Raw genomic sequence first — 26,182 nt, 5'->3', positions numbered from 1 at the left:
GTGATTGGTCTATATCTAACATAATATAAAGCCCAAAAAAAAAAAAAAAAAAAAAAAAAAAAAAAAAACCAGCAAGCTTTGATAATAAAAAATAAAAAACCTGCTCAACAAAACTAATGACTGGTTATTCAGTTCCACTAGTCCATATTTTCAAAATTGGTCTATATGGGAAAATAAATCGGACAAAGGCTCATGACTATGTTGATCTTAGATACTTGGTCACATGTGACAACTATTTTTGTGGCTTCTGCCCTTTGCGGTTTGTATTCATCATTGTCATGATCCCCTTATCAACCAAACTAAAATTCTATTTTGCAGTGAGAACCACAGTATATCAGTGTTAATACAATTACCATACCCAGTCCAGAAGTTGAGAACTGATTAGCAGCAACAAGACTACTTACAAGGTTAAAATAATTAATACCGGAACAAATAGTGCGAGCTAAAGTAAATAGAACTAGTATACCTCTTGACTGCATTATCTCTTCCAAATAAACAGCACATGCTGTCCACCAGTACTTCTATGTTTGAAAGTAAAACTGTTTGAGCAGCGTTGTCTTCACCATTAAACTGATTGTCAAGGTTTAACAAGTTTTCAACAAACTTTAAAACACAATATACAACAGTTTCAGAAGCTGAATTGACAGAGATAATGGAAAATATATCTGGTACAAGGCTTTCTTTCCAGCATAATAGTGCTACAAGTTTATTGTTTGCACTCATTGCCGTAAAGCAAGATAACAGTGAACTTGGTTTCTCACTACTAGCAGTCTCCTGTTTAAATTTCTCAATAAGAGGTTTTACTGCAGAAAAGAATTTATCCCACCAATCAGGACAAAATTCATGATCTTCGTACTTATTGAGCACAAGAGAAATAATTCTCAGGCATAGAGATCTCATATCCTTCAGCTGATTCAAATTACCACTGATCTGCACAAACAAATTGAAAACAATAATATTGAATAAAACAGACACTTAAGATCATAAAACACACAATTATGATTCCATCCAGTAGCTCAGCAATACGTGGCTTTCCATAAAGCAACAAGAAGGAAAACAAGTAACACAGCAAAGCAACAATCACTGGCACTGAAACATACACAGGTTGATAAACAAAGACATTTTTACATAGTCAATTTAAGCATATAACTCAACCATACCAGCTTAAAAGATGAGATTTAAACCCACTTACATACTATAATTTAATCATATCTTTAGTTGATGTGAGATCTATAATAGACATTATAAAGCATAAAGCATATAAAAAATTAATTTTATTAAAACAAACCAATTGTCAGTGCTAATCATTATTTATGCCATTAGCCATTAACATTAATTTCATTCACAAGTCAATGTAGGATCTCCAACAAACATTAAAAAAACTATATATGTATAAAAAATATATTTTTAAAATGTGATAAATTGCCCGTGCTAATTATTACTTATAGTAGCATCAGCCCTGAATCATTCATTTCATTGTCAAGTTCGTTTAGATAGATCACTATACAAAACTGAATCAGCAAGAACATAATATTACCTTGATTTGGTCTGTTGGCAAACTGTCCTCCCCAATACAGTTTTTAGGGCTAGAATTATGCTGCTCTGAAGGAAGCCTGCTCAAATTTGCACTAAGACTTAAAGTGCAGCTCTCTAATAACCGGACAACACAGCCCACTAGAAGATCAAGAAATGGCCTAATATGCAATTCATCAAAAACTGCAACAATGTCTTCAATGACATGCAAAAAACCATATTTCTTTTTCCAGGATAGATTTGCTATATTGTCGAAAGTGAAATATTCCAACAAAGCAGCATCTTGAAATTCATTAATAGAACCTGTAGGTAAAGTCCAAAACAAATTAGCAGGCCCATCTGTTTTCTTCACTATTTGCAAGGGCTTTATCAGTAGCGCAAAGAAAAGAGGCAACTCAATGACATCAACTCCAGCTACAAAACTCAGAATAGCTTTCCGGTGACAAATGCTTGCTTTCTGAAAATAAGATGACAAAACATTAAGAGTTAAAGGCAAATGGAAAAAATGTGAAGTGGACCAAAGAAATAGGATGGCATAAATATAAAACAACCTCAAGATACTCAAATTAAGTATACCTTTCGAGATGCAAGTCCTTTCAACTTTCTTACTCTTGGCATCAAAAGACGGATAACTAATGGCACAAGATAAGCTCGGTGGCATTCTTCAATATATTCAGATTCTCTCGATAAACTCCATGTTGTCAGTTCCTCCCTTAAATTTTTGGAATTAATCAAGTTTCTTAAATGCTCAATATATGGTAAAATGTAATCATCCTTCCAGATTAACAAGCAATCCAAAACTCGCATCTGTATTTCAGGATCATTTTCTTCTAAAAGCCTGCCAAATCCAAAAAATAAAAAAAGTATACAAAAAAATAAGTATGTTTAAAATAGGACCCTCTAGATAAGTTTATATAAGTAACTGATGAACAAAACACTGCAGAATTTAAAAGATACGTAATTGAATTGCTCATCAACCTATTCTGCAGAACCCCCTTAAGAAACTGGCCACAGTAAAATGACTTAGGATTTTTCATTAGCTTCAACAAGTTTAACCATTCTTTCAAGACGGTCTTCCACTCTTTGCCTTCACAAGAAACAGAATCAAACAATCCCACGCTGCAATTTCATTTGCAGAGGAAAAAATAGTCAAGTACAGCAATTTAGGTTAAATTCGAGGTTCACAAAATTCAGTGCATTTTTCATGAAGGGGATAAAATACAGCAATTACTTACCTTGCAAGATCAAGAGTGTTGTAGCCCAAAAATTTCAAAAATAAAGGAATGAACTGCCGAGAGTGAGGTTCGATAACAGCTGGAATTTTTTGCAAAGCTTGCAGTAATAGCACTAATATTGTTACAGTCGGTGTGCTATCAGTTGCATGGCAGACAAACAATTTGAAACAATCAAGTAGACCTGAGAAGAAAAATCAACTTGATTACAAAGCCTGCAGTACGACATATCATTAACATAATCTCAAAAAACTAGATTAAATGGTAACCTTTTTTTACATAACACCCACCCCAAAACAGAAACAACTAAAATTTTATTTTGATTTATATTGGTATTATTAAAGGTTATGAATTTAAACAAAAAAGTTACAAAGTTTAACATATATCCTTTCTTTATAAAGTATTTACCAACTCAACTAAATGCAAACATATAATTTCACAGAATATATCAAGCTGAAGTAATATTCACCAACCAACTACCAATTATATATAAAATAGTGTCCCAGATTCACACCTAGAACATCCTGTCACAAAAACAAATGGGAGAGCAATGAGAAAAATTATGTACATTGTCAACAAAGTTCAAACATACCAGCTGGATGACCAAACAAAGCACCATTGTCACTAGCGTGCAAGTTACAAGGGGTAAGAAATGTTGCTTGACACCTTTCTATATAATCCACAAGACTATTCCATACATGTGAATGATGTACACTAATCAAGACAGCAATGCATTCTAATACAGGATTCCATAGGTGGCTAAATCGATTATTCAAGACGCCCAGCAATCCATTCAAAACCAGAGGCACATAAACATTAGGAATCCTTCCAGCAGATAGTTTCATCTGAATCTTGGAAATCAATAGCTGAATGCTTCTGCTTGTAGAAATTGAAATAGGAGTTGTTTCAAGGGATAGGAGCAACAGAAGAGCCTGCCATTTCATAGAAAAACACACTAACATACCAAAGCTTAAGTTAAAAAATTGCAACATTATTTAAAAAGTACGTACATTATTTTCTGTGAAATCAGCATTGGAAGTTGGAGAAACTTCAGTTTTCTTTTTCATATCAGCAGCCTCATCCACTGAAGAACTTTCCCAAACTAAAGGTTTACAGTGGCATAGTATTTTTAGAGTTGAAATGCGAATCTCCTTGTCTGAGTGATGCAAATTATCAGAAAAAATTGCCACTGCATCTGCTGTCTTTTCTTCGAGCTCTGGATTATAAATTCTACACCCATTGTTTTCCAATGAAGAACTGTGATATGAAAATGAGAGAGTTACATATATAAAGAACTATTACTAATAAACATACAGACAAAATTGGACCACTAAAGAATGGAAGAGAGCATAACACCAAATTATTTATCGATATTATGTGAAGTACTCGTATTAGTCCCTGATATTGCAAAAATATCATTTTAGAAACCGAAATTACCAAACAGCATATATAGTCCCCGAAAAAAATATAAACTAAAATGACTTATATTTGGTGATTTGAGGACTAAATTGTCCTATGTTTTACTACGAAACAAGAAATGTCTAAAAGCAATTAACACGTGTTCACCTACCCGTACTTGAATTCCAAATAATCAGCAACAGCCAACAACACTGGTGGAGACAATTTATATCGTTTTGCAAGACTTAAAAACTTCCCAGTTTCATCAGCTCCACAGAAACTGTGCTTGCACAATCTGTTGTAAGAACTTAATGCCGCACCTATAATGCTTTCCAAGGCCCTTTTAGACATATCTCCAATGTAACCTGCAGGCAAAACAGAGAAAGAAACAAAATAAGATAAGATATTATAGTTTCTACTTTTATTACCCACAGAATTCAACATAACATGCAAAATAGAAAGTTAATATAATATTAACAAATACAATAATCCCAAGTGTAAACTCAACCAGATGTTTTCATTCTTAATGTGGTCCATTCCAGTTGTATCAGAAAATACACCCACACAACAGGCCCAAGAGAATTCTACTCTTCCAAAATAGTCCTCGTTATGTTACAACAGCTGACTCCCTATGTGCTGTTTTATCAATTCTGTTATGCAGCCTGGGAGTGTTGCAATACTCTGATAATGTTATTGCTCATAACTTCCCACTCTCCATCCATCTTTGAAAGTATCATATACTTTGATAAAGCTGATGATATTTGAAATGGTCTGAAAGTGTTGGTTTCTCAAGGAGATTTGCTACGCATAGCAGAACTTCAGGAAGAGGTGTATGGCATGAAACAGGGAACTTTCACAGTGACAGACTACTACACAAATGTTACATCTATTTGGTAAGAATTAAACAACCATCACCCTATGACTTTGTGTACCCGCCTCAGCAAAGATTCATCACAACCAGAACTTCATCATCCACTTCCTCAAAGTGCAGTGAGAAATTACAGTCATTCAATCTCAAGTGCTTCTAATGGATTCTTTGCCTCCAGTAATGATCCAACACAAATGTCAGCAAGGATCAAATCAAGTCCCCATGAAAGACCCAACCAATTTCGCCACCGAGAAATAAAACAACACTTCAGCAAAGGAAAAACAGCACACTGAAATCAGAGGAGCCAGTTTTTTCTGTTAGAACAGGGACTATTTCGGAATAGTAGAATCCTCGTCTTGGGCCTGAGGTGTGGGCTTATATATTTATTCTTAATAAGGTCTGTTCCAGTTCAAACTATGAAAGAAAACTCAATCCGGTTGAAACACACGAATACCATCTCTAATATATCCTAGACATGAGTTTACACAATTATTCATCAGAAAATCATATTATAAACAATATAAGAATGAAGGAATACCAGCTTTAGCAGTCAGAAGATGATCTAGAGCATCCATGAGCTCCACCATCAAGGAAGGATTGCCACCTACAATACACATATGAGAATAGCAGCTCACAGCTCCCCACAAATGTGCCAACATTCCTTCATTAATTTCACATAATACATCAGCACGAGCAATATCATTTATTTTTTCCTTCCAATAGCTGATTATCTTTTGCAAACGACTGCAAACTCTAGCCAACGGTGCTTCTTCACTTGTTCCATTGACTAAGTCTGAGTTAAGTATGTCTAATTGCATTTTCTCACAGAAAGACTGCAACAAATGTATGACCTCTTCCTCTGAAATCTCCATCAAATCATTCATTGCACTAAAACCAAGTCACATAAGTCAAATATGTATGTATGTTGAGTGTGATACACAATTTGATCATGCAAAGTCACACTAAATTATGAGGTTACCTTATAACATTACTTCTGAAATGAAATAAACAAAGATCCTCGTGTAGCAATTTTCTAATGAAAGACAGCAAACTGGAACCCAAGCTCAAACATGTCAAGAGGTATAGAAACAATCTAAAGAAAATGTCAATATCGCAATTGCACTGTTGCAGTAATTACCTTGAGCTTCCTGATTTAAAAATTGGAGCCCACTGGAGGGCACACTCTGGTATCATTGAGGTATTGCAATTACAGAGTCCTTTGAGAATGGCCAACATTAATTTCAAAATTCTATCAACAACTAGATCCATATCTTGTGAATCAATAACTCCAGAAGCTTTGGTAAATGTCTGCACAAGCCGCAAAGCTAGTTTCAACACAGGCTTATAATCTGCCAAATGTAAATGCAATTACAATCAATGAAAAAAATATCAAACTCAAGCAACTTTCTAAAGTAAAGAAAATGTGCACTATTCCTATGACAAAAACATTACATTAAGGTAAAAAATTACTGGTAACACAATCCACTCTCCTATAAAAAAAAATATATATCGGAGATGATCTAAAGCCACCTTGGAGCATAAGTGAACTCAACTCAACCAATTCCCCAACTCCCATTTACCAATTAATAAAAGTACTCTTAATAAGTGATAGATAAACCAAAAAAGCACACAAGCAGAAGCAATACATATAACCATCTAGAAACAAAACAAGAGATTAAAATTGTAATGATACCAATAAGGAGTTGGACACTAATGGGCAAAACTGTAGTCTTTAAGGAAGAAAAGGTTCAGTACAGATCCAGTAAGCCTACCATACATTTACAGGACCTAAGAGATTAGGCATATCTCCATCCCAACAGCAAAAATAAATTAAATAAGAAGAAAAAGTAAAAAATTATGGCAGATTCCCAGAACGTTATCACAGAACATTATGGCAGATTCCAAGTTTATCATTAGCTTCCTATAAAAATACCATAGTTCATTATCACAGTCAAGTAGCTCAACTTAGCTGAACAGATAAAAAAGAAACGTTTGGTAGCATAAAGTATTTCAACTTACCAGACACTTTTTGCCCATTTTGCACCTTTATAGCTGAGACAAGTACTGATAAAGTATATTGTAAGTGCCTGATATTTCCAGTATTAAGACATTCATCTGTTTCCTTATATAAACAATTCCATACCAAATTCAGCTCCTTAGACTCCATCTTCTCACATAGTTTCTTGAGGACAGATTTAACAATTTTCACAATGGCCATTGAATCTGAAAAAGCGGGTAGGTATAAGAAACAAAATAGTACAATAGACAACAAATCAATCACAAATTTATATCTACACGTAGTCAAATGTCAATAGACCACTGTAATGACAACATCACTATCCTATACGAGAGAATAATCTGTCACAAGAATCCCGCGAGTTGTAATAAAGATTATAGAGAAACTAGTGAGATATAATAATAAAAGGCTTATTATCCCACTAGGTGATGACAAGGGATATACAATGAGATAAAGAAAAATGCATGCAACAGTCAATTACTGATTACCTTGACAAAGTTAAAAATGCAAGAGTATCTAACAAGAGAACAAGCTTACCTTGGCTAGCTTTATCACCAATAGGATAAATTGCTTCACTGATCAACAATTGTAACACTCGCTCTGCTTTTGAATGGAACCTGGATGTGGAACCTTTCATAATATTAAAGAGCAATGCCTCAACACCTTCTCTACACAGAGATGGCTTCTTCACAGCATCGTCAATCAATCTCCTGATTCCTGACCCATGAAACAAAATTGGAGTTTTGCAATCATAAAAACATATCAACAGAAGTTTAATTACAGAGAGAAAGATTTAACAAGAAAGCAATTTAATTAACAAGACCAAGAAAATCATGGGAACTAATTAAAAATACAGAAGACAAGACAGAAAATAGAGAAACTGAAAGTAATCAATGGCACGAATACCTCTTTCTAGCTGCTCGTCTGGGGAATTTCTCAAAACAAATGACATAGCTTCTGCCATGAACTGTCGGACATATTTGTTAGGATAATACCTTAGTTTTGACGTGACCCTTGAAGAATCCAAGCCAAGAAAAACAACTCCAAAGTTAGAAAAATCATATTTTTAATTCAGTTGTTGGTTTTAGGCTAAATGAACAATAAACAAATATATAATATTAAGTCATTTGTCCTACAAACCTATCTCACTAGTTAGGATAACTTTTTTCTAGTTCCAATAAATTATTTGAAAACCATAGATAGAACATCCATTTTCCCATTCCTATGCCGTAGCAATGTTACCCTAGTAACCTTAGAGATAACATGATCAAGTATCCTGAGGTGCATCAAATTGAAAAATAAAAAGGTGATAAATAAACAAGTTTCCCAGCAATGGATGTAAGCAAGGCGGCCATAATTTCATGATTAAGGTAAAATGGCTGTCTTTCTTATTTGCACACACTTCCAGTCAATGGGAATGGGAATAATTGAGCCCATTATAGTTATATGACCCAAAAAAAAGAAAGAAATGACACAACCAGTTGTGCTGCTTTTGTGCATAAGGATCTATTTCCCAGTTTACAGAGGTTTAACATAAGTTTTATGCTTTAGCTGCTTGAAATGCTATCGCTTCTTTTCAAACTGCATAACCCCTATTCTAGAACCAAAACACACCATAAGCCCAGAAATAGTACTTTAAACTTCATTCAACACTTCATAATCTTGGTTAACAGTCCTGTATGGATAATATACATGCACATCTTCGAAGGTCAGCATCATAATAAAATCAATACTAGACCCGGCCTATTTTGTTTTACATTCAATATTCAGATTCTATTGCAACTTTATGGATACTGTAGTCTGTAGCTTAAATTAGGGGCCCTCCCATGTTTGCACACCAGATCTCTTTGAACTACATTAAGAGTTTACTACTTTAATCATACAAAAGCTTATATTGAAGTCTCAGTTATTTAAATTACAGTTTCTAGGATTTATGCAACAACATGCTTTCTGATTCAAAACAAAATTGCTCAATCAGAAATCTAAAAATTATATTACAATAATAAATTATAAAAATGCCCAACAAAGGAAAGGGAAGGTTATTCTCAAAACTCTCTGATCAGTGAGATAAAATTAGTGTAAGTAGTTAGTCCGAGTCCATGTTCAAACTAATGCAAATTAAATTAATCTTTCAGATTTAACAAAGTGATGCAGGTCAGCTTACACATTCCAGAGAATTTCAGAGTTGCATAATAGTTAAATTCAAAAACAACTCAAAAACTACATGAACAAAACTCAATCACTTACTTGAGCACCTCTGATGGGTTCCGTACTAAATATTTTTGCAGATACATCATGATGTAAGACCATGACATGAATATCTGTATAAAAAAAACATTTTAAAAATTCACATTGAACTAAAGAAACTACCAAAAAAGAAAGAAAAAGCAAGATAACCCCATAACAATATTTTCTAAAATCATTAAATATACCTGCTCAATGATATCTGGCTCCCTATCACCACCATTCTCAAGAAGAGATACTAAAGATTCAACAATTCTTGGCAACAGTCTAGCAAATTCCATACCCAATAGTGAATAAAAAACCATGAGAGAATTATCATTAAAATATAATTGTGCAAGTGCTATGCAAAATTTGGCAATTGACACAGAAAACCCTAGAGAGCCAAATCTAGTCAAAATGTTAAGCAACTTACGGAACAAATTCCTCGAGGAGATCCCTGGATAAAGCAGCAATTAAACTGTAAAAACAAAAAGATTGAGATTCATTGACAGCAGCTGTCAAACAATAGAACACCAGAAAAGAAAACGAACTGAAAAAAGAAACAACCAGCCATTTATTAACCAAGTTCGAGGCTACCTGGTTGTTTCAGTCAGCTGTACAAATAAGTGTTAAAAAAATCGACTAAAACTAGCCAATTGAACCAATTTGAACAGGAATCACTGATATAATAGTTTTGAGTTGGTTTTTAGATTGGAGATGCTATAGAGAAACCATTGATGTAAATATTTCAAGTTGGTTGTCGGATAAGAGATGTTATAGAACTAGTGTGAACTGACTGGCTAGACGTGTCAGGGTAGAAAAAATTCTAAGTTAGCCAGTATGTTGTGAATTTTCCCAGATTTTTAAGCTATGGGAATATATGATTTCTTTTTATAATTTTAGAAGTATGAAATTTAAAAGTTAGGAAATTTTAATATATATTGGTTCATATATTTTGACCAATGATACATTGACCCACTGCTCTGACCAATCTATATACCACTGATATATAAATCAGAATACATGAAAAATATTATTTAATATTACTCCAGTATATTGTAATTAGAACAGAAAAATTATACAACTAGATTCCATTACTAAGAAAATCAACAATTTGCGCAACCAAATTTAACCACTCAAAAAGAATACCAAATGAACCAATAAATGGAGCTCAAACTAATAACAGGTTAATTCACGTTAAAGTTTACTGAGTTTAACATTTTCCAAAACAGTGATATGATTCGTTCATAGTTGAAAAATGAAGTAATAGTTGAAAAATGAAGTAATCCTTGAAAAAAACTGGCATTTGCATACCTGAGAATTGCATCAAGAGATAGCCTTGCTTTAATGTGCAACCTAGAAAGAAGCTTTAAAATTAAAGATTCCTTATGCAACAGCACAAGGGGCAATGTTTGTGTATAAGGCATGATTTCTTCATAAAATGAGATAAAATCCTCAGCAGTGTTCAACTCCTGTATTTTGACAAATTAAAGCAAATGATATATATGAAGATTGAGCTAAAGGGACTAGACAATCAAGTTAAAAACAAAAATCAACAAATTTTTCTCTTAGTACTATTTTTATTCTACAAGAATCAATTCAGGGTAGCAAGCAACTACTTATCATCTGTCATTGCCTAAAGTCATTGGCTGCTCATAACAGCAGAATAAAGTTCAGCAAAATGCAAATAAACAAAAGAAATGTTTGATGAGGAAAGAAAATCACATAGGATTATATATCAAAACGTACCCTCCATTCTATAAGGCAGTCTCTAAAAAACGAAGAACCCTCAGATGGTTCGGCTTTGACCTTCTCGAGACTTCGATATACATTGATATCAATCTCGTTTACTCTCTCCGAGAATGACTTGAACTGTAACATTCAGGACCATTGAGACACAAAGTTATATGAATATGAAAACAAAGTAAATTCTAGCAACGGCTAGGTTTGGGGTTTTAGAAAAATAATAAACACACTCATAAATGAACAACGAGAGATGAAGCTTACGACAAAACGGCCTCGACCAGAGGACTTGTTGAGAGACTTCACAGCTCGAGCATGTGAAGCCGTCGCCATGAGAGTTGCACTTTACAGTTGCAAATGTGCAGAGGAAGGGAGAGTAGGGTTTTTCCCTTTTTCTCTTATGAAAGAAACAATTGATGGAGGGAACCAAACATTTTTTTTATTTTGGTTTATTTCTACTTGCTATTATACTAACATACTTTTTAAAAACTTTATTTTATTTTCTTATATTATTTATAACTTTATGTAAAGATTATTTCTTTTAACAGTTTTTTATCCAAAGATTTCATTATCAATCTTATTTTTTTTTATCAACTTTTTTATAAATAATTTTTTAAAATATACTTTTTTATAAATTTAATAACATTTTTACTTTAACAATATTTCTTTTTTATTTTTTTTAGAAACATAAACAATATGTTTTCACTACTTTCTTATTGTTTGAATATCTCTTTTAATTGAATATGTTTTCATGTGATTAAACAATAATTTAGTTAGGAGAAGTAAATAAAAATAAATAACTTCCTTTTTAAAATTATTTTAGTAAAATCAGTAATTGGAAATTAAAATGTAATATTTTTTAAAATATAATTTTATTTAATTAAATATATAGTGTTTCCATTTTTTTGTACTCCCACAAATATATATATGTATATATTTTTAGAATTTCATTTAACTGAAATATTAAAATTGTTTTCTTGTTCTTTTATTTTAAATAATATCAATAATCAAAAATTAAAAAGAGAAAGACGAATTATTGAAAGTCTTCATTGGTTTAAGAAAAACAATGATACTTACATATTATTTTTCTGAAAACATTTAAATATTATTTACCTGACATTATGTAATTAGTCTAAAATTATTATATAATCAATAATTATTATTATAAATATCATCATAAATAAATGACACATAAATAAAAAGAAAAAACAATGTTTTGAATAAGAGATTTAAGCTCAAAAGTGGTCATGCGCCATTTTATTACTGACTTGCGGTTTAATTAGTTTGTAGATAACCTTTTGCGTTTTGACGAGAAGGAATTCAATTTCCTAAATTTGCTGTGATTTATTCCTTATTTAACTACTGCGATTTATTTGTTTCTTAGAAAAAAATCTAATTTGTTTGTTTCTTTTATTTATCTTAGTTTCATTCTTTTCTAACCAGGTTCTTCATGAAAAATAATTTCCAATATATTTGTTTACTTTTCACGAGACAAAGGTTTTAAGGTGCATTTAAGTTACTTTTATTTCGTATCATGTGAATTTTGTTTAAAATATGTCTATAGATTATAGTTTATTGTGTATCAAGTCATGAGTATGGTGTGAATTTATTATTAATTAAGTTTATTTTTTTTAACAACTTTATTTATTTGAAATTTAGTTTTTGTTGTTATTTTTGTTTTATATATTTATTATAAATATTTTAGTAGACTTATACTAAACAATTAAAAATTATAAAATTATGAATATTATTTATTTTAAAAAACATACATTAATAAAATTTATTATTTTTATTAATTTAATCAAATAAAAATAAAAATATTAAAATTCAGATATTTTATGTATTATAACCGAGGTAGAATTCTACATAACAAGTATTTCTTATGCAAAAACATTATGCAATAATTTATCTCGTATTTTATACATGGAACAAATTGATGTGATCCACTTTTTATAGATCAAATAGGGAAGTAGCCAAGCCAACTCGTGTGATGGGTGCTTTAAAATATTGGTTGGTGATTGGAAAAAAAAAAATTTATTGTTTATTTAATTGAAAATTTTCTTTAAAATAGTCTGAATGTCTCATGATATTAATCAAGCCTTATCTATCATTGTTGTATACAGTAATGCTATTTCATTTCTTTTTTCTTCTGGGGAATTGAATACTCCAGTGTGTGGTAAATAGAAGTTAATATAATATATAATAAAAAAAATTCAATGGACTGTAATATTTTAATAATGCATTTTAAACAAGGGTATTTTTGTGGGTTTTCAATGGAAGAATTTTTAGTTAGAACATTGACATTACACCTCTTCTTTTTTTACAAAAATTACCCTTTTTCAGAAATTATTTTTGGGACCTATAAAACTTGAAAAATCAATTTCTGGTATAGGGTCAACCAATATTCCATTTTACAAGGGATTAAAACTGCAATTCATTCTTCTTTGTTACAATTACAGGTTCCATTCAGTACAGGGGATACAACTACTTCTATGGCATCTTACAAATACAAAGAGTATTCAATCACTATTCTACTAATATATTTGGATTTCAGTGTATATACTTAAATATTTCGCCAACAATATGATTATTATTATTATAGATATCAAAATTACAAAAAAATAGATTCAAAACACAATCATAAAGTCAGATTGCAGCTTTTAACAAATTCTGTCCAATTTCAAACTTCAATACACAGATAAATGCTGCGGCAAATGACCCTCTATGCATACACAGATAAATTCAAGATACAAAATTTGAAGTAAGATTGATCTTTGATGTTGATATTGTATATCATTATTTATTATAAAATAATTTCATCTGGTAGTGAGACGAACTCTCCTAATTAAAAAAGAACAACATAAACAGCTACAGAAGTTTACAGAAATTTTGTCGGTGGCTTATCAAATGGAAAACAAGAGGAACAATTTTTCATTCTACAGCTGTGAGAGTAATCTATCTCCATGAGAACATAATACAATTTCTAAGGGTTGAAAAAGTGGTCACCACAACGACATTTCCAACTCATTGGCTTGTAATTGGAATAGCTGTTACCTTGGAGAAGGAAACCCTGCATTGCAGAACTCGGGGAAATACCTGCTGGGTGGACTCGGTTGTGACTAGGTAAAGATGGAACTTGCACTGCCATGCATGGATGACACTGGTTGCATTTGTTGTGGCAAGTAGGAGGCATTGAACCTAATCTGTTTTTCTCCTCATACGAAGAAGGGTCCTGCATAGAACAAAAACCCAACTGAGTATTTTTAAACAACAACAAACACAGAAATTATGACTTCTATTAAAGCCTACCTCTGGAGGAATTGCATGATGTGGTTGCACGAAACAAGAAACTGGACACAGCAGATGGTGCAGTAGAAATGTAATAAATATTGCAACAAGCAAGATAATGGTGGTGGAGTTCTGAATTGGATTGAGTGAAGCCATGATCATGAATGCCTATCATGTCATTTCTTGATGTCATTCCCAATCTATACCCAAACACTTATAATAAATTTAAATGTTAACTGAGCTGTGAGAGATGGTGATAATACAAGAAGTTGGAGAGGGAAAAAATAAAATGTTTAGCTTTGTGAGTGATGAATGCTTTTTATTCCTGTGGCCTATGAAGAGAAGAAAGAGGATGTGCATCGATCAGAGGGTGCGCGTTGTGTTGGCAGTGTAGAGAGAGAGGGAGCAGACTGTGACAGAAAAAGTGAAAGGAACAGTTCAATAGAGGTAAACAAAATGGGAGAATCCAAATCAGTATCAAGGACCCCTTGCCCAGTGATCTATTAGTAGTTGTGACTGATTATAAGTGGCAGGGTGGAAAGAGAAATTTTTTCTTGTGTGTATGAGTGGGTAAAATTTAAAAACACACATTGGCAGGTGGTAGTTAAAATTGTCATTTATTAAGCTATCTAATTTTTGTAACAGTTCTTGGAGTGTCATGGTATTGAGCATTCAGTATCTTTGACTTGATTAACCTTTTACAATTGCGAGTTTTCAATCAGATCATGGCTACTCATGCAAGTAAAGGAGGTGCTCTATGCTATGGAAACAGGAAAGTATCATTAACACTCAGAAGAAAATGAATCCATTTGACCTAAAAGACAAAAAGAACTCAACTCTATACTGAACAAAGTTGTGTGAAAGAAGAAATTCATAATGTCTAATTAAGAAGTTACAATGATTTAGTGGTTTGACACCATAAATGGTACAAGTACATATTGAGGTTTCGTGTACCATGTTTAATACTTTATGAAAGGTGAATAAGGTGTCCAAATTCATGAAATTTTGGATCATAATAAAGAATAATCAAGTTGAACTTCTCTATAATCCAAATATGAGCTAAAAATTCAAAATGGAAGTTAATACAATAAATAGAAAAGTTGGTTATGAATTTTTACATTATCTAGCATGAATTTCAAATAAAGATTACTTTATTTATATAATTATTAGTGACCTTAACCCTGTTTTCAAGAGTTAATTGAGTAGTTACAATAATGTAGATTTATTGTTCAAATTTATACTCATGTATTCCACAAGTCAGTGGTGACACTTTTAGGGAGTTATTAGACAACAGCATTGGAATTCTTTATCTATTTTAATGTCTTTAGTGTAAAAGAGAAATAATAAAAGAAAAAAATATCCACTTTTTCCTTTATTTTTTTTTATAGATCATTTAATCCCATGTGTTGTGGCACATTTTGAGTGAAAAAATATTTGATAATATTTATAAAAGACTCTATTACAAATATCCTAAAATTACTTATTAATAGCAATTATAAAAGACATATATCAAACAATAAAGTAAAAATTTGACCACATGAAAGTAATATTTAGATTGTCTCACTTTTAAAAAAAATATAACATCAAATTTATTTTACCAACCCTTAATTTTAAACTAGTATAAGTTACTGTTAGTATTATAAAATTTATGACATTTATATCTATGAAAATAAAAAAAAAATATTTTTAAAATAAAAAACTAAAGTGAGTAATGCTTATAATTTGAAAAATGTTTAGAGTTTGCTCAAACATAAAAGAATAGATAAACAGTTCATTTCAGACAAATTAAAACAAAAATAAAGTTAAAGAGTACATGAGTATTTTGTTTTATCAGTTTTCTTTTTCAGGTTTGAAGATTCTTCACAGCTTGCAATTAGCCAAAGCTGTCACCGAGAAACAGATAGGGAAAAAGACAGTGAAGAATTAGACGTTGTAGATATCATTTTACACTGAGAAGATTAAAAAATATTTATTTACTAAAACAGTAAACCATTTTCACTTTATTTTTCTGAATATGATTTTTCTTAGTTTTTATAGCCACTACGAAGAAAGTACAAAAATATGTTGTTTTCTATAATTTTTCTGAGATTTCCAATTTGGGATTCAATTAACTTCTCACACAAAAATGTGATGCAAAAGACAAGGACAGTGATTTGTCTCTCTAATATGCATATGTACCTTCCTCAACTTTAAGGAACCATGTTAGTTTTGTATTTTTATAGTATAAAAGTTATGCCATTTAGGAAATGTAATAAATAGAAATCAAGTATAATAAAATAACAATAATTATAACTAACAAAAAAATATCATTGCATAAATGCATGAATGGATTTGTTTTTCTAAAAATTGGGTAACTTGCCTTTTGATAAAATTCAAATGTAAGTGGTGTGTGTACATTGCTCAGTCAGGCATTCCAAATTCAGTAGTGATTATAGCAAACAATTTGGATAGTTTCATCATAGTTATGATAATGTTTCTTTTACTTAATTTACAATAATGTTTTATACTTTAAATCTACTTTTAAAAAATTACTGACTTATTTGTATTTATCTAAAATACGTACTGATTTTTTTATTTCTTCCCCGGTGTCACAGTTCAATATTTTAAGAATTAACTTAATACGTGATTGGTTTAAATCAAGATATCACTTGAATTTAATTTTATAAATATTTATATATATGATTTTAGATGGAGAAATCAATCACGAGTCTGAATTAATTTAGACTTAAAACTATTTCTTTTTTTTTTTATGAATGAAAAATTTTACACTAAGTTTTATCCTTAATTTTTATAATTTACTATTAATATTTTTTATAAATTAACGTTATTCTAAAAAATTATGTTACTTCAGAATCAATTTTACCCAGTCCATTTAATAGAATCAATTTCATTTAATATCATCTACTAGGTGAAAACATTATTTGATATAAGATCTGATAGCATACATTTTAATTTTATTTTATTTTGTATAACTTTAAACAATCTCTCCAGCTTGATTAAATTACATGCATGGTCATGGTCATAAAGTGATAAAAAGTTCTTATAAACTTTGAAGAACTAAACTATAAGAAAAGTTAAGTTCACATTAAATCATCATCTATACAAAATGAAACCTACTTCCATCTTTTTTCAAGTTAACCATATATATTTTATACAACTGTCACACACTCTTATTTTAAACTTCTTCATATCTTTCTTTACCCAAAAAAAAATGCAATTTTATTGCACGATACATGTTTTCTCTTTCCATTTTGTGCCTATGTAAGATTAGAACTAAAAGAATCCTTGTATAGTTCACATTATTAGAACACTCAATGTGATGCCAAAGTTACATTTTTTTCAAAATACATTTTATCTTGAAAGAAAACTCTAGGTCAAACTTGACATTAATGTTAGCTACAGTGTTGTTGAACTAATTCTTCATATAAAAGCATTAATGGTCAGTAAAATTACTTTTGATTTCTTTCCCCTTTATACATCAGAAGACAGAAGCATCTACCTTAAAAACCAAGAGAATAAAAATAAAAACAATATTTATTTTCCTTATGCGTCACCTTGAAATACCACTATCAATAACTGCAGCTAGAGAGAACACAGTTTGAAAAATAAATAGATAATCACCAACATAACTTTTTTAAGTTTATGTTTTTGCAAGTCCCATATTGTATGTGTCTCTTTTCTCTTTTAATTTCAACATATCAACTCGGACTCATCACTTGTGCTGGATCCCGGTTTCATTGGGGAAGACAAGAACGTGAAAGCATTATATTTGAAGGATTACCTGATGGACACAGTTCAAGTTCATACTCATGAAATATCTGACTTCAACTTTAATCTATACAATTCCTCATCCTGAATCACGGTTGGAAAAGTCCAAGTGCCAAATTGATGCTCTGATACCTTTCCACCTAAAAGAATTCAATTGCCAGTGAATAATGGAAGGGCATGGTTTTGTTATCTTATACCTAAACTGCTAGAATGACTGACTCCAGCAAATTACCTTCCTTTGTGGCTTCTGCACATCTTTTCTGGTAGTTCAAAGAGAGATGTGGATCAAGTGATTTCAATAAACATTCATACTTTTCTTCAGCCTCACTAATGTGTTTTGCCTGGAATTCAGAATCTGACATTATATCTCAAAGAGATTAAGTATATGTTACATAGCTACTATGATTATGCCAATTTTAATTATCAGGCATGAATAAAACAAACTCATCAATATAGGCAAATCAACAACACAGACTCTGTAAAAAAATATGACAGAATTATCAAAATTAGATTGATAGAGCTTTTCTTCTCTCAATATATGTGAGAAATGACAATGCTCTCTAAGGCTCTAACAAGAATATTATATTATTTCGCTACACAATCGGCAAATGCATTCTTGACAAGGTTTGAGTGCAAACTCTAATTGCACCTCCTCTCCCTGTAAAAGTGGGTGGTAGAATGGTCATAAATTCATTACTCCCGCATTCCATGTTTGCCACTTGAGGTTACGCATGACAACAAGAAATAACATGTCACATTAGTTTAGGTATTTAGTTCAACAATCCCGAAAGAAAACAAAATATAAGAATGCGAAATGCTTGACCACACCGTATCTATTTGACTGTAGATCAGCAAATTTTAAGAGAAATGCGAGTACATAAATGACACTCTATTTTCAACACAGGTCTAAGGCTAGTCCTGCTAAATAATAAGGGCCTATTAGTGATGGTGTGTGTTTAAAAAAGTGTCAGAGTGTTTTGTTCAAGTATTTCTGATTTTAATAATAGGTGGATATTAATCTTGCTGCTGCATACATTATGAAAAATGGTTCAGCCAACCAATAAACTTCAACAGATCATATGGACTTCAATTAGCAAGTATATAAATTAACAGCACCATTTGTAAATAGTTTGACGTTCTCACCAGCATAGCAGGAGCAGCTAAAGGTCCATATATTCGGATAAACATGCGCAAAATATTGAAACTGTTCTCTAACACGTCATCCTGAACGAGGGTTTTCAATCAAATCAGGACTCAGAAAACATTACAAGTTTACAACAGATGGTGGTTAAAAGATTAGGAGAATTCAACACACCTCATAATCATACCTGCAACATCAGGACAGAAAAATTATGTACAATAAGATTATAAATAGAAAAATAACTAGAATAAGGCTGAAATCTACATATGCCAATAATTACAGAAACAAAAAAGAAAAAATTAAGGATAAGTTTGGTATTATCTGAAAATGGAGATGAGAGTAGATTTTTTGTCTTAGACTCTTTTTTGGGTAAAGAATTTTCCTACTTCTATTGTACAGACTGTGAATCCTTAAAATAATATAAAGAAGTTTGCTGATGAATTTACTCAATGCCTACAAGCTGTGAATCCTTAAAATAATAAAATAATAACAACAAAATTCTGCTCAAGTATGGGATACTATGGCATGCAGCACCAACTGAAACAAAAGATAGTACTTACAGATCATCAGAAACTTCCACTAGGAACTCCGAAATTGAGAGAAACTCCATGTGCAATTCCTCTACCTTCCAAAAAGATTCAGAAGAACACAATTATCCTGAATTCATACATTTAGCTAAAAATATTTTGTTTTTTTATGTAGAAATTCATGTTGCTGACGATATTTTTGAAGAAAATTAATGCCTACCTCAGAAAATGTGTGTGCACATGTCAAAGGTGAGATGAATAATGCAATATCTACTAAATATCTTTTGATAATGAGTACCTTAGTCCCTTGCAGTTCGTAGAGAAGAAGATTTAGCACTCGATAATCAAAAGACTTTAAATGAACAGCCTTCATCACATCCTCAATAAGAATCTGAGTAGCAATAATTAATAATTGAATATATTACAAACAAGAAACTTTAAAAAGGATTTGAATCAACATATATACACTCTGAAGAAAACGAAAAGTGCATAGGAATTATGTATACCTCCTCGTTGTTTATTAGCGCAGAACAAAGTTTTCTTTCAAGAGCCCAGTACTCTTCTCCATGTCTAAGTTCTTCTCTTATCCTTGTCTCATCAAGGAAAAAGAAAATTGAACCAAATTAAGCTAAACCTTAATTATTTCCTGGGAAATGTAAGGAAAAGAGTGCAGAATCAAAACCTTCCTGTCAAAAGGCCTTTGTGTTCAAGAATAGTCACAAGTGGTCTAAGTGGGTCGTTCGAGAAGCAAGAAACAAATAATTCGGTTTCCCTCTACATTTAAAATTAAATTACATGAGAAAACTGAAAGCTAGTCCCTAATCATCAACATTCAAATTGCCACTGAATAAATCAATCACCTTATCTTTTACTCCAAATACATGCTTTTCATTGTTGGGTGTTTGTAGCAATTTCTCATTCATTTTATCAAGCTGCACCATAACAGAGACGGGTTCTTAGAAAAAATAATAGCTTTTGCATATTTCATACTTACTATTGGAATATATAACTAAGTCCCAAAGTAACACTTACAAATATGAAAAAAAAAATGTCAAAACATATGCTTCCTAATAGGAAAAAAACGGTCCACTTCATCCTCATGCATTAGTTGAATGCAATATTGCATAAAAATTTCACCTTCACAAACTCAAAGGCCAAGTAATCCACCGAGACATTTAGGTATAAGAATAGGAATTGGAGCATCTTAATGCAAGAAACGGCCATTGAAAGGCTGCACAGGGTAGTGAAATTTAAGCAACCAAATCTTGCTTTTGCTGAAATCTGAGGAGTGCGTAGTTTCTTAATAATAGTATTCATGTGTTAGAGTGCATTACTTGACCTTTGACTTTGCTGAGATGAGACACTTGAACAAAAATAAAATGCAGATAAAAACGCTTGTGAACCTAGGTTAAACATCAAACCCAACAGAGCACATGTTGGAAATGGGAAGTATCACATGTGCATTAGGACTGTTATTAGGAAGATAACTGATATCATTTTGACAGATGAAATGATGATCCTTATATAGGCCAAGCCCAAAACAATAGAGTCATACAGGTCAATGTCAGTTATCACCATTGTTACTTCACACTCAAGAGATACGCCTTAACCAGTTACTCCACGATAGCACTAAATATCTGTCATTTCAATTGCTATAATGACATTAATCCTGAAACATGTGGAATGGCTCTGCGTTGCCTTTCATCTGGCTTGAGGAGATCTATCTATTTTCCCCTTTTGGGACCATTGATTAGCTCCCCAGATGCAGTGGAACCACATTTATGAACCCTACAACTTCAAAACAATAATCGACTTGAATAATAAAAGAGTGACCGAATTTAATAACATCAATCAAGCATATACCTGATAAATATAGCTCTCTGTGAATGAAAGAATAGGTAAGTGTTTGAAGATTGATTGTGGCTTGCTTACATCCAATCCATGAAACATTAAATAAGACCTGCACTGAAAAAGAAAAGTTCACATTAAGATACGAATCTCAAAGCAAGTTTTAAAAGCATGGAGTGTTAATTAAATGGTATCAAGCCTTCCACAAAAATACTCTCGTACGTTGTTTGTAGTGAAAAAAGCTTCAGTGCAGACCCGATGAATGCACTTCATTCATCTAATAACGAATGTGGTAACTGATGGTGGCATAAACATGATATTATAGGGATACCAATAAAGTTTTTCTGTTAAGAATACTCACATTTTCTACCTAATCAAGCATTATAACAAAATATCAAAATATACACTTACAAAATCCTCAAGGGTAGAATTTGCCATTTCCATGGAGTCCAACCCAACCACGGGCATGTTTTCATTACAACTTTGCAATAAACTGTATTCTTCGGCCTGATTGCAACTAAGCAAAGCATCTCCTACAAGACTTTGATGAAAACCTAAGGTAAAATTCAAAAATATCACAAAAGTAGAATTAAAGAATGAAACAAAAATATGATCAACAAGTTTAAAAAGTATTGTATCAAATGAACATCAGCACAAGTCATGGTAATGCAGAAGTGGAAGGCATTTAATGCACCACCTCCCGCAACCATTGATAGTTAATATCGCTATCCAAGACGGTATGAGTATCAAAAGACGCGTAGGATAATTATGTGTGAAGCAAATGAAAGACTAGCGCTTCATAGTTAGTTACAAACTTTGTAGTATAAAAGCAATTTCAGCTATTGTCCTTTCCATCTCAAAGAAATCACGAAACGAGATAGAAAAATCGTACTACTACTATCTCTAAGCAAAATAAATGATAATGCCACCAATAGTACATCTATTCTTATAAGTTTTTAACAGGAGCCAGATAAAGAACGATCCTGGATACAGATATATGTAGGGAAAAAAACAGTAAAACTAATAAAGAAAACACACACACGAACACGATAAAATAGGCATGGCAGTGCATTACCAGAACTTTGTTCACTGGTGGTGGAGAAATGGTGGTGTTGATACGCGTCCTCGAGGAATGAAGATGAGAGCTCCAAGAGGGAAAAGAAGCAGTTTCAAATTTCACTTCGAAGCATGGAAATGAAAAGAAGGAATGGAACTTACAGTGGGAATAAAATGGGAAAGCACGCAGCACTTATCGTTGATGGCAAGATCTCCGCAGGGTTGGATCATGAAGATAATGAAATTAGCGAGGAAGCGGTTAGAGTGATGATTGGAGTTTGAAACTCCTCGTGATTCCATGAACTCCAGCATCCTCTGTACCTTCTCTAGTTTTCGTAATTCTTCCATGTCTCCTCTCTGCCCAGAGCAAAGTTTTGTCACTCAAGGAAATCAATCTCCAACATTTTCTCTGAATCAAAAATTAGGTAAAATTAATCTTTTCATTCCCAGACATTTTTTGGAAATGGTATGCCTATTTTTCTTGGGATTTTATTTTTTCTATAGAAAATATTTTTTTCTTTTACCAAACATATTATTTTACAAAAATATTTTTATTAAAATATATTTTTTAAAATATAAATTGTAACACTTCCAAGTTGTTTAAACTTTCCATTATTATTTTTTGTGTATTGGGTAATCCTATTATTTTTTTCCATGCTTCTGTACTTCAAAATTAGTTATTGAAAATGTTTTGACAATAAATTTTAAAAATAAAAATACAATGAAGCAGTGTTCCCAAGAAATAATATGGAAATGTTTGACATATTATCAAAATATAATATGGAAGTTTATTGAGTGATTAAACTATCGACACAATTTTTAAATTATTTAATTTTTTAAACAAAGTAATGAAATCTTACAGAAGACATGTACATAAATCTAGTTAAAAATTTACAAAAATTTTTTAATGTAGGGTCTTCTTAAGGTTCTATTAATATTTTAAAAAAAATGTGTAAATCTTATAATATTCAATAAAATCTTTTTAAATGGTATAAAATATCGTGTAAAAATCAATAAAGTAAACTAAAAGGACTGAAATTTTATGGAATTCAGTTAGTTTTTTTATAATTTATATAAAAATGTTAATATTCGAGAGTACACGAGTTTAGATATATTATTTGTATAAAAATTATGTGACCTTTTAATAAAAAGTTACTAAAATTCTTCGAGAGATTTTAAACCTTTTATCTCGTTAGTTGGCATATTATTGACAAGTATAAAATAGTTGGTGTTCATTAGTAATGTCCAGCTCCATTCAATAATCAATATGTTTCAGCTTTCGAAAATTTGTATGCGCATATATCATTAGTATTTACTTTTTCTTTAATTGTTTACTTTATTCTTAATTTCATTGTTTGGTTACAACTTATAAAATAGTATTAATTCCGTTCACATTTTATATATTTTGCATTGAAATTCAATTCTATTGGCGTAATTAAAAGTATAATGTTTACTTATTTGTAAATCTATCTTATGCATATTTTGCTATGGTGACATTTCTTTAAGATTTTATTATGATGTGTAAGTAAATAAGAGAGTAACATGAAAATAATTAAGAGCATCTCTTCTATGTGTTACTATTATAATTTTTTGTTGAACCATCAAATATTTTTGTAGAAACTCATAAATTTCAATCACTTTCATTGTAAATCAAATAATTATCAAATTATCAAATTTATTCTTGAGAAAACCTAAACTGAGAATCTTTTCACCATCACTATGACACTACCTATCACAAAACCTTCATGCCACCACCATAGAAACCTAAATCGAACTCAAATTCACCGTGAATCAACAAATCGCACTACCACAAAAAAATCCTAAATCGCAAACTCCTTTGTGCTTCCTCGCACATCAACCATGTTCCTCTTCTTCACTAGATCGCAACATCACCCTCGTCAACCACTGCACCTTCCTCTTCATTCTTTTCGTACCTACAAACCTAGAGAACACAACAAAATCTATTTGAATCACCAATCAAAACCTCAAAATTCCAAATCAGAAAACAAAAAACTTAAATCTCCAAATCATCATGGAACCCTGATCGTGAATCCCTTTCTTCTTCGCACAATTCGAACTTTCAATTAGCCATCTTCATCACCAACATGCAAAAGCACAAGACTCAAAATCTCAAAATACCATTAATTTAGGATTGGGAGGTGGATGAACACCAAGAAGTTGCCGGTTACACAATAGAAACCCTGATTCCAAATTTTTCACATTGAAAATGCATTATGAATCAGATATTGTAAATGTGTTTTGCCACATCTCTACCTGTCACATCACCACCTGTTAACATTGTCACTATTGAAATATACTTGATTAATGCACATTATACAAAATGTAAATAAAGTTAACACTTTTTTTAAAATATACAACGATGAAAAACAAGATAAACAATTAAACCTTTATTTTTCTATATTATTTTATGTGTGAGAAGAAACTAGGATCATAATTTTATTATTGGTAAGATCCTACTCTTTCAATAATTTTATTAATATAATAATAATAATTTTTTTTTTCACTAAAGAATCTTTTATCCTAACAACAACTTCTGGTGTTTTTTAGACATCTTGCAACGTCTTTTGTTTATGCTTGAAATTGTTGGTGAGAGAAACCTATTGTCCAGCATAAAGGCAATCAACTTGTGTTGTTTAATAATAAATATGAATATGTGTTTTTCAATATTGTACAAAATATCCTTATTATTTAAGATTATTTAAGGATAGATGGTTATTATTTAGGATATATTCAAACTCATTTTGTTAAAAAATATAATATAATTAGATCTATGATTCAGGAATATTTTTATTATACAATTTAATCTACTAAATATCATTGATGTGAGTCTTGGAGATGAAAAAGGAACAAGGATACAATATGAATTTAGATTCCTCAGTTAAAACAAGGTTTTCGAGTTCTTGGAAGCTTCTATATACACCGAATGTAGTTAAAATCGGGAAGAAGAGTTTTAATCACTTTCTCTATAGTGTTCGCATTTTAAATCTTTTTACATCTTTTCATAAAATGTATAAGGTTGATCCTTTTGAAACAGTATTACCTTATTATTTTTTTCTTTTACGTTCATCAACTCAGTGTAGTGAAATCTTCACTTTCTTCACCTTCAATGCACTTATATTGTTTTCTCTGTATAAGAAGCCTCCAAACTCTTGTTAATGATCAAATTTCATAATCTCCAACACGCTTTGAAATATAAACAACACCCTAATTTGCACACACTGTCCATCCCAATTATCTGTCATAAGAATCTAACATTTTCACAAAAATATTTCTGTCTGACCCAATTACCATTTAGAATATGCAAAACATTAATTAATCACTAATACATATATGATTAATCTTAATTGAATTGGAAATTCACATTAATTAAAAAAACAAGATAAATTTATAATATATAAATAAATACAAATCTCTTATAAATTTATTATAAAATTAAATTTAATTTAAAATTCATTTCTTAAAATAATACTGAAATAATTTAAAATTTATTCTAATCAAATTTATTATTTATTAAATATA

At 31.2% G+C, this 26,182-nt stretch overlaps 3 protein-coding genes across 6 annotated transcripts in view; all 3 read right to left on the bottom strand.

Annotated features, from left to right (window-relative positions):
* The window catches only part of LOC106756104 (small subunit processome component 20 homolog), a 21,072-nt gene extending 9,642 nt beyond the window's left edge, over positions 1-11,430 (bottom strand). The window contains exons 1-20 of one of the 4 annotated variants that reach the window (XM_014638371.2): positions 11,279-11,430; positions 11,021-11,143; positions 10,586-10,743; positions 9,705-9,749; positions 9,481-9,559; positions 9,296-9,369; positions 7,955-8,061; positions 7,586-7,765; positions 7,051-7,254; positions 6,170-6,380; positions 6,011-6,082; positions 5,570-5,919; positions 4,336-4,528; positions 3,776-4,022; positions 3,358-3,697; positions 2,769-2,949; positions 2,512-2,652; positions 2,110-2,371; positions 1,538-1,990; positions 467-930 (exon numbers count right to left, since the gene is read on the bottom strand). In XM_014638371.2, coding sequence (XP_014493857.1) covers positions 467-930; positions 1,538-1,990; positions 2,110-2,371; positions 2,512-2,652; positions 2,769-2,949; positions 3,358-3,697; positions 3,776-4,022; positions 4,336-4,528; positions 5,570-5,919; positions 6,011-6,082; positions 6,170-6,380; positions 7,051-7,254; positions 7,586-7,765; positions 7,955-8,061; positions 9,296-9,369; positions 9,481-9,559; positions 9,705-9,749; positions 10,586-10,743; positions 11,021-11,143; positions 11,279-11,347 — 3,953 coding nt within the window. In that variant the 5' untranslated portion in view covers positions 11,348-11,430. Of the gene's footprint in view, positions 1-466; positions 931-1,537; positions 1,991-2,109; positions 2,372-2,511; positions 2,653-2,768; positions 2,950-3,357; positions 3,698-3,775; positions 4,023-4,335; positions 4,529-5,569; positions 5,920-6,010; positions 6,083-6,169; positions 6,381-7,050; positions 7,255-7,585; positions 7,766-7,954; positions 8,062-9,295; positions 9,370-9,480; positions 9,560-9,704; positions 9,750-10,585; positions 10,744-11,020; positions 11,144-11,278 lie in introns of those variants that run through there. The other 3 variants (XM_022778843.1, XM_022778844.1, XM_014638372.2) reach the window with 3 other exon arrangements.
* Positions 11,431-13,617: 2,187 nt separating this feature from the next.
* Positions 13,618-15,212, bottom strand: LOC106755944 (EPIDERMAL PATTERNING FACTOR-like protein 1). The gene is made up of 2 exons (XM_014638176.2): positions 14,324-15,212; positions 13,618-14,246 (listed from the first exon to the last, which is right to left on the bottom strand). The coding sequence occupies exons 1-2, from the start codon at positions 14,462-14,464 to the stop codon at positions 13,998-14,000; spliced, it is 390 nt and encodes a 129-aa protein (XP_014493662.1). The 5' UTR covers positions 14,465-15,212; the 3' UTR covers positions 13,618-13,997.
* Positions 15,213-17,746: 2,534 nt separating this feature from the next.
* On the bottom strand, positions 17,747-23,075 carry LOC106754535. The gene is made up of 13 exons (XM_014636556.2): positions 22,805-23,075; positions 22,662-22,731; positions 21,998-22,140; positions 21,602-21,703; positions 20,599-20,670; positions 20,421-20,512; positions 20,245-20,326; positions 20,037-20,129; positions 19,772-19,836; positions 19,386-19,398; positions 19,214-19,294; positions 18,303-18,411; positions 17,747-18,210 (listed from the first exon to the last, which is right to left on the bottom strand). The coding sequence occupies exons 1-13, from the start codon at positions 22,988-22,990 to the stop codon at positions 18,110-18,112; spliced, it is 1,209 nt and encodes a 402-aa protein (XP_014492042.1). The 5' UTR covers positions 22,991-23,075; the 3' UTR covers positions 17,747-18,109.
* Positions 23,076-26,182: the final 3,107 nt, after the last annotated feature.

Source organism: Vigna radiata, chromosome 2 (assembly GCF_000741045.1).
Source record: "Vigna radiata var. radiata cultivar VC1973A chromosome 2, Vradiata_ver6, whole genome shotgun sequence".
Classification (NCBI taxonomy): Eukaryota; Viridiplantae; Streptophyta; class Magnoliopsida; order Fabales; family Fabaceae; genus Vigna; species Vigna radiata.
Note: the sequence above shows the minus strand (reverse complement) of the source record. Positions and strands in the feature narration are given on the sequence as shown.

What these genes read in the sequence shown, in the direction of transcription:
- LOC106755944 (XM_014638176.2), bottom strand. Translation starts at nt 14,464, where the DNA reads ATGATCATGGCTTCACTCAATCCAATTCAGAACTCCACCACCATTATC. An exon ending in ATCATGCAATTCCTCCAGAG is followed by an intron (nt 14,247 to 14,323) that starts GTAGGCTTTAAT and finishes TGTTCTATGCAG; the next exon opens with GACCCTTCTTCGTATGAGGA.
- LOC106754535 (XM_014636556.2), bottom strand. Translation starts at nt 22,990, where the DNA reads ATGGAAGAATTACGAAAACTAGAGAAGGTACAGAGGATGCTGGAGTTC. An exon ending in TTTCCCATTTTATTCCCACT is followed by an intron (nt 22,732 to 22,804) that starts GTAAGTTCCATT and finishes TCCCTCTTGGAG; the next exon opens with CTCTCATCTTCATTCCTCGA. An exon ending in AAAGGCCTTTTGACAGGAAG is followed by an intron (nt 20,327 to 20,420) that starts GTTTTGATTCTG and finishes TGATGAGACAAG; the next exon opens with GATAAGAGAAGAACTTAGAC.